General features: G+C 47.9%; 1 protein-coding gene across 1 annotated transcript in view; it reads left to right on the forward strand.

The window, feature by feature from the left end:
- The window catches only part of wwtr1 (WW domain containing transcription regulator 1), a 30,739-nt gene extending 19,593 nt beyond the window's left edge, over positions 1 to 11,146 (forward strand). Inside the window, 5 exon segments of the mRNA XM_007902435.2 lie at positions 2,229 to 2,342; positions 5,219 to 5,406; positions 8,144 to 8,289; positions 8,435 to 8,532; positions 9,120 to 11,146. Coding sequence (XP_007900626.2) covers positions 2,229 to 2,342; positions 5,219 to 5,406; positions 8,144 to 8,289; positions 8,435 to 8,532; positions 9,120 to 9,325 — 752 coding nt within the window. The 3' untranslated portion in view covers positions 9,326 to 11,146.
- The last annotated feature ends 2,011 nt before the right edge of the window (positions 11,147 to 13,157 follow it).

A 13,157-nucleotide genomic window follows, 5' to 3' on the forward strand; every position in this document is an offset into this window, starting at 1 on the left:
GCTTGTTCTCAAAGCGAAGTCTCATCAAAAACTCATTCAGATCTACAATGATCCAGGATAGAGTGAATGCCCTTGCAATCCTGTCTATTGAGCATGAATTGACATCTACACTAAGTGTGGATCATGTAGATGACAGGTTTTTACATGTATTAAAGACGGATGTAGTTGAGTCTATAATGCACAATTAGGAAATGGTAGACTTGTTGAATGAATACTTTGCTTCAGTTGTCACAGCAGAGGAAGAGGACAAAATACCAGCGGTACAAGGGAACGTAAAAATAAGCCAAAGGGAAGTATTAAATGTATTTAATATAAATTTAAAAAATGGTATTGGAGAAAATAATGAGTCTAAAGATAGACAAATCTCCAGGACCTGATGCATTCCACCCCAGGGTATTAAACGAAGTAGGGGAGCTAATTGCAGATGCATTAGTCATGATTTTCCAAAGCTCTCTATAATATTCGGGAATTGTGCACTTGGATTGGAAAATTGCAAATGTGACTCCATTATTTAAGAATGGAGGGAGAAGCCAGTAACTACAGATCTGTCAGCTTAACTTAATTTGTGGGGAAGTTACTTGAATCTCACATCAGGGACAGAGTGACTGATCACTTGGACAAGAATGAGCTAATCAAAAGAGGGTCAGTGTGGATTTGTGAAGGTCATGTCTGCTGAATCTAATTGAATTTTTTTAATGAGGTCACCAATATGGTGGATAAGAGAGGTTGTCATTTATATGGACTTTCAGGAGGTATTTGATAAGCGCTTGGAATCGGAGTTAGCCTTGTGGCATGGCTCATAATTAGATGGGAGGCAGGAAACAGAGTAGGGATATAGGGAACGTTCTGTGATTGGCGGGATATGACAAATGATGTTCCCCAGGGATCTGTACTGAGGCCTCAGCTTTTCACCATACACATATATATATAATATATAAATTACTTGGATGAAGGAATAGAGAGTTTTATATCAAAATTTGCAGATGACATAAAGTTAGGAGGCACAGTAAATTTGGGTAGATGGGTGCAGGAAATTACAAAGGGACTTAGACAGATTAAGTGAGAGGGCAAAATTTGGCAGATAGAATTTAATATGGGAAGTGTGAGGTCATCCACAATGGATCCTAAAATAGCAATACAGAATACCTCCTAAATGGTGAGAAACTAGGAACTGTTGGGGGAGCAAAGGGATCCGTTGTCTACCTACACAGATCATTAAACAAGCTCACAGGTAGAAAAAGTTATCAAAAAGGATGTTGGTCCTTATCTGAAGAGGACTGTAATGTAATGGAGAGGAAATGATGCTTCAATTGCATAGTCTTGGTCAGACCCTCATCTGGAGTACTGGATCCATTCACATTTTCAAGACTGAGGTGGATAGACATTTTTTAGGTCAGGATATCAAGAGAGATGGGGCAAAGGTGGATAATTGAAGTTGAGGTACAAATCAGCCATGATCTTATAGAATAGAGGAACAGGTTCGAGGCCTGAATGTCTTGCTCCTGTTCCTATGTTTGCAACTATGAAGTCACACAAGAAAGTATTTTAAAAAGGTATTGTATATTTTGTGTGCGTAGTTCAAAGGCACCAAACGTGATCTGCCTTAGGGCCCCCAATCCCTTAATGTGGCCCTGTTTAGGACTGATTGACAACTGCATCCTGTTAGCTCCCTACTGAGCCCAGGTGGTGTGGGGGGGCTATTGCTCACCTGTTGACCCGGGAAGAGGGTTTCTTTTTGGCTGGAAACACAACGTATTTTACTTTGTGACTGCCTGATAAATGTTCTGGAAGAATCCCTGGGGTATGGCTTTGTCTGGTTTGCAGCCTCCTCGATCTCCGGGTCAAGCCTCAGGTTTCCCAGTAGCCAGTGAAGTCGTCAGCCGGGCTCAGGCCATCCCAGACACAGCATCACACCGTGGAGTCCTCCTCGTGCCATCAGCGGTCAGTGTGGAGACCTGACCCGTCACTGACCAACCACACCATTCAGCCTGTAGTTGATCTCTGTCTTTCCTGAGTGTGTGTGTGTGTGTGGGGGGGTGGATCGTGGTGGGGGGCAGCTTTGCACGCTGTTATCTGTTTCTAACGGACGTCCTGCTGTCCGCTCACTGACCCGGGTGTGTGAAGGTGGCTCCATTCTTCCCCCATCCCCACCCCCCTTTATTTACACAGAATTTCTTACATGGGAGGACAACAGACTGCTCATTCTCGTGGTGTTTCCATTCAAACAGGACCAGTGCCTGAAGGGTGGGAACAAGCAGTGACACCTGAGGGAGAAATTTACTTCATCAACCACAAAACCAAGTCTACGTCCTGGCTCGACCCACGACTGGATCAACTCTGCAGTAAGAACCCAACACAGCCTCGGGCAGAGCCCAGCCGCCCTGGCTCAGGTCACAGTGGGTTCCACAGTGGCGGTCACGGGGCCTGAGGGTCGGGTTATGGTTCCGGGTCAGATGCAATGCGGAGCGGACACGACATTGCCGCCCCCCCCTCCCTCCCCCGCCTCCCGACCATTGATCTCAGCCTCCTGAGAGAGCAACATTCACTGAGTGAGCAATCACTGTTCTGGGTGCTCCTTCAGGCATGATTGGAGTTTTAGGTCCATTAAGAGTCAAAAAAGGACCACGTGTAGAGGAAGGTTATTCATTCTGTCCCGTTTTCTCTCCCCCCCCCCCCCCCCCCCACCCGCCCCACACACCTCTTCAAACTGCCCCTACCCTGGACTGAGTGGGAAGGAGAAGCAGTGTGGTGGGGGGTCAGCCCTTCTCCATTCCTAGCGGATGATGTCTACCCCGGCGTCAGGTTGATTGGGACATCCTCCCGACGTGGATGGCGCGATACAAATGTAATTTTGTATTGTTGATGGCCTAGAGGAAAATCACCCCATGACTGTGACGTATTCGTGAGCCGGGGGAGGGCAGCAGCTCACAGACACGCTCATGTGCTGGACTTAGTCGTAAAGAGCATCCACAGTGCAGCGAGATCACAGAGCAACACGACAGGAGAGACTTTTCACACTTTTCATGAGTTTTGTCATCTGAATTCTGCTTCAGGCAGAATCACTGCTAGGGTTAAGAGAGAAATAGATAAAATATCCAAAGATCTAAACGTGTGAACCCGTGTATCACGGGGTAAGTGGGGTGGGGCTGTGTGTGTATTGAGGTGGTGGGGGACTTTGTGTGTGTGTGTATCAGAAAGGGTGACGACTGTCTCAGAGAGTCAGCGCGCAAGTAAGGGTGATGTTCTCTGAGCTGTAACTGTGTTTCTATGGGTCCAGTTTGTCGGATTTGCACAAAGTTCTCAGTGAGAGACAGTGCTGTACTGAAGCGTTCTATACAATGACAGTGAGGTTATATTCATTCGCTTATCAACCACCTCTCACTTGTTCACCAGGAGCCATTGTCGCTGGTGAGAATGAGTTGGACTGAGATCCGCCACTCGGCACAAAGCCTGTCATCTATATCTAAATAATCAAGAACTACATAAAACGCGTCTCGTTTACCCACTCGCATGACCCGGCTTTACGCAGACGGGATCTGAAAAAATCCGCTCCTGTGTATCTGTGATGCTCCTGAAACCAGGGCCGGATTAGCCAACAAGCCATGGCTTAGGGTCCCGAGGGCTGAGGGGCCCCGGCTATGATTGACGCTGTTACCTCCAGGCCCGCCACTCCTGCCGTCACTCACGGTGCCTCCTTGTACAGTCTGGTGAGGCAACGGGTGAGTGATAGCCAGTGGGTTGGAGCAGGAGGTCTGAGACTGTCAGGAGCCCAGGACAGAGGCAGCTGGAGAGCAGGAGCCATGAGCAGCAGCAATAGAGCTTCTCTTAGTGGCGCTGGAAATACATTGTGATGCAGACAGTGTTAATGGATATGTGCACTTTCCGGATTTCATATCACACATTAATTCAGTGTGAGAAAACCCGGTGAGAAATGCTAAAGTATACGATACAGAATCACTTTGATGGAATCAACATTTACAAATGTGTCCGTCGCTCTCCGTATGTCCTTAACACGACCAGTCACTGCCAGTGAAGGTGATCGCTCGTTCTCAAAGCTCAGTCTCATCAAAAACTCACTCAGATCTACAATGACCCAGGATAGAGTGAATGCACTCGCAATCCTGTGTATTGAGCATGATTTGACACCTACACTAAGTGTGGATCATGTAGTTGAATGTCTGCAACTATGAAGTCGTGCAAGAAAGTATCTTCAAAAAGGATTGTTGCGTATTGATGTGCGTAGTTCAAAGGGCACAAATGTGATCTGGTTTAGGCCCCCCCCCCCCAATCCCTTAATGTGGCCCTCCTGAAACCATTCCATCTTTTTGGGTGTTGAGCTCTCTCTTGTCCCACCCCTCACCCCGACAGAGGAGGGTAGGGTAGGGACCCCCACCCCAAGACCAAGGCAGGTAGTGGGGGGCCAGCACACAGCACTGGGATTTCACTTGGTCTCGATGCTTTCAGAACAGCAGAGAAACAGGGTGTCAGAGGAGACGATTGCCCCCCCCCCGGGGAACTTTAGGATGTGAGACGTCTCACCACAAACGGACGATTCAAGCATTCAACAAGGGAACCAGATAAATCCTAGAGGGAACATCATATCGAAGTGTCCAGAAAAAGATCAGGAGAGAGAACAGGGAATGGGTTAGGGAGCTCCAGTGAGGAGTCAGCACCAGGACGCGGACCTCATTGCCGTTGAATTTACTGCATCGGCGAGGGAATTGGTGCTGGGCAGCCCCCCTTACTCCCCACCCCCAACTTAAAGTACTCAGATACTCCCCGCAGCGCTCCCCTCCACAGTTGTCTATATTTTACGAGTAGCTGTTGGGGCTCACACCCCAATAATGTGTGTAAATAACAAGAGTTTTGCTGTAATTCCGTCAGAAGCGGCGCACGAGCTCACGGGCATTTCAGCTTAAACCGCTCCAGTGACATCCATTCTGAGTCAGGGTCTTCAGCTCTGTACGTCACACCCCGCAGCGAGACTGAGAGAGCGAGAGCGAGGAGAGCACAGATCCCGGAGTTGCTGCTGTGGTTGATGTGCGGTGACGGACTTGGCTCAGGGTTGCTGTTTTCCCAACGCTGCTTCGTTATCAATCCCACTCTGCAGGCTGGCCGGCCCTGGCTGTGGGCACTGTTTGTCTGCCTCCCATTTTGATGGGTTCTATTGAAACTGTCTGATGCCTGCGTGACTTCAGTCTGTTTGCTCTCTGACCAGTGATGACGCAGCAGCCTCTGGCCTCGGGGCCGACCCCAGCCCTGGGCTCCCCCGGCCCCCGCCTGCCCATGCTCAACCTGTCCACCGCCCTGTCCGTGCAGCAAAAACACCAGCAGAAGATGAGGCTCCAGCAGATCCAGATGGAGAAGGAGCGGATCAAACACTTGCAGCAGGAGCTCATGAGACAGGTAATTTGCCTTGCCCACATGTAGGTATCCTGCCCAGCCCTCACACCAACACTGCGAGGGTACACTCCCTCAACCCCAACACTCCCCACCCCCCCCCCAACTGTGTTACAAGTCCCGGCTTAAAACCTATCTCCGTGACTATGCCTTTGGCCATCTCCCGCTCCCCATCCCTCACCATGTCATCCACCAACATTGTAAAACACAGAGACACGATGCTATGTGAATACAGTACAACTTCCATTTATACAGCACCTTTCACATCAGGAGGATATGGGGAGATACAATAACAACTTGCATTTATATAGCACCCTTCATGCAGGCTAGCGTCCCAGAGCACTTGAGAGATGACTCAAAGAGCGGTCAAAGAGGTACGTTTTGAGACGTGCCGTGAATGAGGTGAGGGGAGGCACTCAGGATACAGATCCGGAGAGTGGGAGGGCAGAATGGCTGAAAGCGCACCCGCCGATGGGGCCACAGGACACGAAGCAGCTGATGCTCGCTGAGTGAGGGCGTGTGAAAGGCGCTATATGAAGGCAAGTTGTTGCTGTTGACATCAATGAGCCACAGTTGGGGAAGCTTGCAGTCTGAGTGCCAGAGAACAAACTGTCTTTATCAGCAGGAATGTGAGAGCGGGTCTGAGCCATGTGCTATAGCCCTGGGGCTGTTCTGCTCCATCGCAAACTCCTTCAAATGGAGGAGTCGCACTTTGTAAAATCAGAGATTCCAAGCCAGAGAGGCTCAGACACAGAGGCTTCTTAAAAGGGCAGATCATATTCCTAGGCTGCGGCCCGAGAAGGTAGAGTGACTAACTTCACACCTGTTGCCGTTGGAGGTTTTATAAAACAATCTGGGTTTCAAAGTTTAAAGTTCCCATTAAAATACTGATCTGACAAGTGAAACCAATCATCACTGGCAGGTCAGCAGAGAAGAGAGGTTTGGATTGGGTGGGGAGAGCAGGGAATGAAATTCGAGTAGAGAGCTCCAGTGGGGAGCGAGCACCAGCACAGATACGATGGGGAGAGAGCAGGGGAACACAGACCAAATCTGCTGTAAACAATGAGTGTTTCCTGGGCACCGACAGTGGCTGAGGACAGGCCTGTTTTACACAACACGGACAGGGCTGACAGGAACTTTGTTTTTGTTTGGATAAAAATAAAGATTGTCTGGACTCCACGCTGTTGCCAAACTGTGCACTGTCCAACAAACAGATCCAGAACACTGTCTGTCAAATGCTCTATCTCACACACTCGCTGACTCCCATCTTTCTGTCATTACTTTGTCTCTCACTTTCCCTGTCTCACATTCTGTCTCACTCTTTCTTTCTCTTTCTGTCTCACTCTCTCTGTCTCTTTCACTCTCTATGTCTCACTCTCTCTCTCTGTCTCTATCTCTCTTCCTCCCTCCAGCACTATGCTCATGGGAGGACACACTGTGCCGACGCTACCAGTGCCAGAATTCCGCCTGGTTTTAGCCTTTAGACCCATGTCTGAAAGTTTCAGGTTGTGCTAGTAACCTTTGACATTTTCCGCTGTTTTCTATCTGCTGTGTGATTGAGGAACCGCCATGGCATCTTTCGGTTTATATTCCCCTTCTCGTCCAAGACTCACCCAAATTCATTCCATCGGCTGCTCATCCCACGGGACGTCCTGGCACAGATTAGACTCACATTAGTCTCCAGAACTTTCGCTTCCTCTCTCATCAATTACTGTATATTTTATGAAGTGCATCAAGATATTAGCTTTAATGTCAAAGGGTAGATAATAATAATAATCCTTGCATTTGATATAGCGCTTTTCACGTCGGGAGGATGTCCCAAAGCGCTTCACAGAATACACTGTAAAGTGAATTGAGTGTATATTTGTGGGCGAACGCAGCAGCCAATTGCGCACAGCAATGTCCCACAAACAGTCGTAGATTGAAATGACTAATTTATTATTGTTTTTGCTTTTGGAGGGATTATTATTAGGCGTGTGGAGTAAGGAAACTTGCCTAAGGTTTCCCACTGCCTGGGATTGAACTCAGGTCTCTCACTTGCAAAGCGAGTGCTCTAACCACTAAGCTACAGGACTCCACAATGTCAGATTGGTGCTAGGAAATGCCAACTCTTTGAGGTTCCAGATTCAGAAAGGGGGGATTTGCCTGAGTCTGGGATGGGGTTGGGATGGGATCAGGATGGAATGGGGATGAGGACAAGTTGGGATGGAGTCAGGTTGGGATAGGGATGAGGACAGGTTGGGATGGGGTTGGGATGGGGATGAGGACAGGTTGGGATGGGGTCAGGCTGGGATGGGGCTGAGGACAGGCTGGGATGGGGTCAGGCTGGGATGGGGATGAGGACAGGTTGGGATGGGTTCAGGCTGGGATGGGGCTGAAGACAGGCTGGGATGGGGTCAGGCTGGGATGGGAATGAGGACAGGCTGGGATGGGGTCGGGCTGGGATTCCCACAAGTGGCTACTGATAATGGATCAATACGTGGAGGCATTCCAAATGGAACTGGATAAGTAGCAGTGAAATAAAAGCATCAAGGGATGTAGGGAAGGTCTACCCTGAAGAGGCTGTGACACAGATGGGCTGAGCTGCCTGTTCCTGAGTGACGGTGTCTGTGAGGTTGAGTTGTGTGGCATTGGCTGTGGTCTCTGGGCCTTTGTCTGAGCGATGGGGAATGGGGGCAGTACCTGTTCTGATGGGTTTCCCTGTCTGAGCAACGGCTGGTGACAGTGTGTGTGTTTCCTTTAGGAGAAAGCTCTCTACAATCAGATTCCCAATCAAATTCCCATTGAATCAGACAATATTCCCACAGCCCAGAACGCAGTCTCCACACCCACCATGACCCAGGAGATGCACGCCATCACAAACAATGGCTCGGATCCCTTCCTCAATAGGTAAGTGGCATAACTTCCCTCTATGTGCGTTATCCTTTGTGCAGCCAAGAGATAAGGAGCATCTCAGATTTTCTTATCAGGGCAGTTATGTTATGACTAGTTTTAATAACCACTTCTCTTTCCTCTCTCATCATTCACCGTACAGTGGGCCTTACCATTCGCGACAGGCCAGTGCTGACAGCGGCCTAGGGTTAGGGAGAACATCCGAAGACTTCCTTGGCCACGTGGAGGAGATGGACACAGGTAGGTTGGGTGCTTTAATGAGACACTGCAGGCCGTAGGGACATGGATTAGACGCTGCCCAGGTTGTTCCAAGAGCCGGACTTGCAGCAGCTGTACAAACAACAGAAACCAACCACCGTATCTCTCAGGTATGAGAGTTGGGCTGCAGATTACGGGAGGTCATGGCAACATTTTGCCCTCCAGGTTTCAGCAAGTTTATTGAATCAGATTTTTCTGCCCAATCTTACCATTCACTGTAGTCATTGTGTTCGGTGATGTTTACTGATCACTGATTCCCAAGATATTACCCTGTAATTACACCTGTACTCATACAAAATGCAGTTGAGCAGACAGAACCCACCCCCCCCCCCCCCCCGACACACACACACGCCTGTGAGAGAGGGAAACCAGAGCAGTAAACTCTCTATTCCCCCCTCCCCCCGCCACATGGTATTGACCTCTGGCCTGAACAGCACTGGTGATGTGAAAAATGGTCACCAACAAAGCACACAATGTGTAGGGAGTTGTGTGTGAGATAAAGTGGAGCCAGCATTGTGAGTGTGATGAGTGTATTCAGCTCAATGTAACTAACAGCCATGAATCCACAGGAGACATGGGACAAAGTGCTCTGACTGCAAACCAGCCCAGTCGCTTTCCTGACTTCCTGGACTCGCTGCCTGGGACCAACGTGGACCTGGGGACACTGGAGGGAGAGGATCTGATGCCAAGTCTGCAGGAGCCATTCGAAACCGATATCCTGCCTGACGTGGAGAGCAGCCTGAACCCTAAAGAGACTTTCCTCACATGGTTGTAAGAGCTTATGGAAGTGGGGGAGAGAGCAAGAGAGAGAGAAAAGATCACGAAAAATGGAGGTGGATGGTCCCTTTCTGCTTGGATTAGAGGTGACCTGGGCTGTTCTGCTCTCTGGTGGGCTGGGCTTGTCATTAAAATAGAAAAGATGCCAATGGGTACCTCTGATCTCTGCTCTTACAGAATCTCAGTGTTGCCTTTGAACTTCCTCGTATTGCTGGGATTTATTTCTGCTAGAAGATACAATAGGCCGTTGGCTAGTCCTACTTTGCATGGCAAATTGGATGATTTTTTATTATTAATATTTTATTATTATTATTAGTCTGCCAAACAGAAAATGAACCAAAGAGACAAACCGTTTCTTTTCTCTTTTAACTCTGTCCTGTTTTACTCGCGTGGCCCGAGACTGAGCTGGGTGGTTCTGGGTTGAAATGACGAAAGAAAGCAAGGCGATAAAGAGAATTAATGACAGGTTGTTTCAGAGAGCTGCTTCACCAGGGAAAACAAGGTGCTCCAGAACAAAGCAGAGCTTGAAAGCCTTCATATTGTTCAGTATAAATGTAGAAACAATGAAGGATCACTTTGATTGTGGGTCCCTTTAAACCATTGCACAGCAAAACTCTCCAGCTTTGCTGTGCTTCTCACTGACTTCACTATTACCCAGCTTGCTTCTCTCAACGTTCTGAGATTATATTATTTTGAGAATGCGAATGCAAGGATTACAATAATTTAGTATGAATTTAAGTGCATAACCTTTACTATCTTAATTTCTGTAAAAATAGTTACGATTCTTACACTACAAAAAAAACTAAACAAAGGCCACATTTTATCGAGTGGTGAACTTTGTTCTTTTTTATATAAACCCAATGTTTTTAATTGTTGCCGTGATGAAACTCAGATTTTTTTATTATCAGGTTGAATTGTTTCAGGATTCTTTTTAAACGATGGAAACACAACACTACTCGCTCGTTCATGAGTTTTAATTCAGGATTTGTAATCGTTGAGTAAGAAAGTCAGAATGAATTTTGAAGGGGGGCATTGAAGGGGGATGTCGGTGTGCGGGGGTGTGATCAAAAGTCTGGTGTGTGTGTTTGCGCTCACTGTGTGCGCGTGCTAACTGCTCACTGTGCGTGTGTGTGTGTGTGCGCGCTCATCGTGCTCACTGAGTGTGTGTGTGCTCACTGCTTGCAGTGTGTCTGTTCAGTGTCTGTGTGTGCTCACTATATGTGTGTGCTCACTATATGTGTGTGCTCACTGTGCGTGCGCTCTCTGTATGTGTGTGGTCAGTGCTGGACCGGCATGTTATTGTGTGGGTAAAATTGATAGTGTTGCACCCCCCCAATATGCAACAAGAAGACTGTTTCAGTGGGAAATGGGAGCATGAATGAGAAGTTGGATTCGAATAACTTTATAGCTAGAGGATTGGACACTACGGAACGAGTGGGGCCTCCCTGCGTGCAGTGTTCCCTGGCACATAACCCTGAATAAGGTGTATTTACACTAAACCTCAGGAAGCTAGCTCTAACCTGTCAGGGCCACTGGGATCAGGGAGAGCTTTCACTGTGCGTCTGAGCACTGTGGGCACTTAGCTGTACATGTGAGAGTGAGTGTACACGGGTCGGTATATGACAGTGAGTGTACACAGGTTGTGTATCTCACAGTGAGTGTACGCAGGCCTGTGTATGACAGTGACTGTACACAGGCCTGGGTATGACAGTGACTGTACACAGGTTGTGTATATGCATGTTTGGTTCTGGTTTCACTTTCTTTACAACAAGTCTTGTACAACAAGCTTAAAATAAATATAATTGGATTTTAACTTTAAGGAAGTATTCAGTGTGTTTTTGTTTTTACAATGTGGTGATTGAGTCAGTGCTTTGTTGCACAAGATAATGGGGCAAATCGTAGATAATCAGAGAAAACAGGACCAGGAGCCCACTCAGCACATCCACAAACTTCATTAGATCTTTACAGATCTTTTGATACAGAGCTTCACTACATCATCGAGATGTCTCAAAGGGGTTGAGGCTGGAGGATTTTACTGTGCAGTGCATCACCGTGTATTTTGTTGGTGAACGCAGCAGATAATTTGCTCACAGCAATATCCGACAAAGAGCCATGAAGTGAGGAACCAATTTTGTCCTGGGGATTTGTTGGCCAGGACCCCGGGAGATACTTCATTCTCATCTCGAGTTATGCCATGGGATCTTTTAATGTCCACTTGAACACAGAAGGTCCTTGGTTTTACATCCGAAGGATGACATCGCCAACAATGCAGTGTCTCTCCAGCCTGGACTGTGACTTGGGACAAAGGGGCTATATCAATGTCATTTATCGTTGTTGGAATTGTACACAGATTCTCTCAAACCCCCTAACTTCCCCCCCAATCTCCCCCCAACCCCCCTCCCACCTACCCCCCACAAACACCCTCACCACATACATCCCCTCCCCTCCCGCACGCTCAGCTCTCAGTCCCAGGCTCAGTCCATCCTCTCTTCAATTTTTACTGAAGCTTCTTCCACTTGACTCCCCATAGACCATATGTGTGTGAGGCCTTCTCTCCCAAGGCGGGGTGGGGGCTGACCCCCCCCCCCCCCCCCTCACATTCAGTAGCTCGCAGCGCAGGTTTAACCACTGCTGAGAGCAGTCACCGGTGCCGGTAACCTACAGTGACCGTGATCTGAGCCATCAGGTTGCATTACCCGCGCCACTCAGTGGCTGGTGTTTTGTGGTCACACAGTGACACCTGCTGGTCATTGTGGGAACTCCCAGCAATGGACAGGCCATAAAGACAGCAGGTCATCAATTGGCCACCTGGAGGGCAGCGCTGTTGGCACATGGACCAGGGAATGGTCACTGGGGTCAGGCACCCTTTAAAGCGCAGACCTGAGTTCGTCATTCCGTACCATGATCCTTTGTCCTGCAGGCAACATTTTGTTCGTTGTTTTCTCTATTTTCTAACTTTATTCCTCAAATTCACACCATAAACAAATGCCAAAAATCAATCGTTTCTCATGCTGTCAGATAACCTGCATTAGGTTCGTGTGTTTAACCTGCACTTGACATAACGCAAACACTTGGTCTCCTCGCAGTGTGGAATTCTCACGCTCACAATGACCTCCTCTAAACTTGTGCTTCATTCGCCTTAACGTTCTGTAAGAGCCTTGCATCTGGAGCTTTCTCAAATGTCTTCCGAAAATAATAATAATCCGTGCATTTGGCAGCATCACTTTGGTAACCTCATCACAGGATTTACTGTTCAATGTAGTGAATGTGATTGTGTAAGTTAACATGGCAGCTATTTGCTCACAACATCCATAGGATTGTTAGCCAGGACACCAGGAGGAACTGCCTTTTCTCGCAAGTGGGTTCCCAGACAGGGCGAAACAATAGGCAAGTTTCCTTACTCCACACACCTCTGATTACCAAGCAAGTAGGAGCCCTGTTGTTAGTCGATTGGAGGATCGCTTTTCCGAGGGTATTAATCCCTTCAAAAAAGAAAAATAGTTTGGTCACAAAATCCGTGTCTGTTTGAGGGACACTGCTGTGCGCAATTGGCTGCCGTGTTTCACCCACAAAATATACAGTCAATTTACTTTACAATATATTCTGTGAAACACTGAGATGTCTCGAAAACGTGATATGGTGCTCTGGTGGAGTCCTGTAGCTCAGTGAGAGACCTGAGTTCAATTCCAGGCAGAGGGCGAAACCTTGGGCAAGTTTCCTTACTCCACACAGAGCCTAATAATAATCCCTCCAAAAAACAAAACAATAATAAATTGGTCATTTTCAATCTACGACTGTTTGTGGGACATTGCTGTGTGCAATTGGCTGCC

This window comes from Callorhinchus milii, unplaced genomic scaffold, assembly GCF_018977255.1.
Source record: "Callorhinchus milii isolate IMCB2004 unplaced genomic scaffold, IMCB_Cmil_1.0 Scaffold11, whole genome shotgun sequence".
NCBI classification, from domain to species: Eukaryota; Metazoa; Chordata; class Chondrichthyes; order Chimaeriformes; family Callorhinchidae; genus Callorhinchus; species Callorhinchus milii.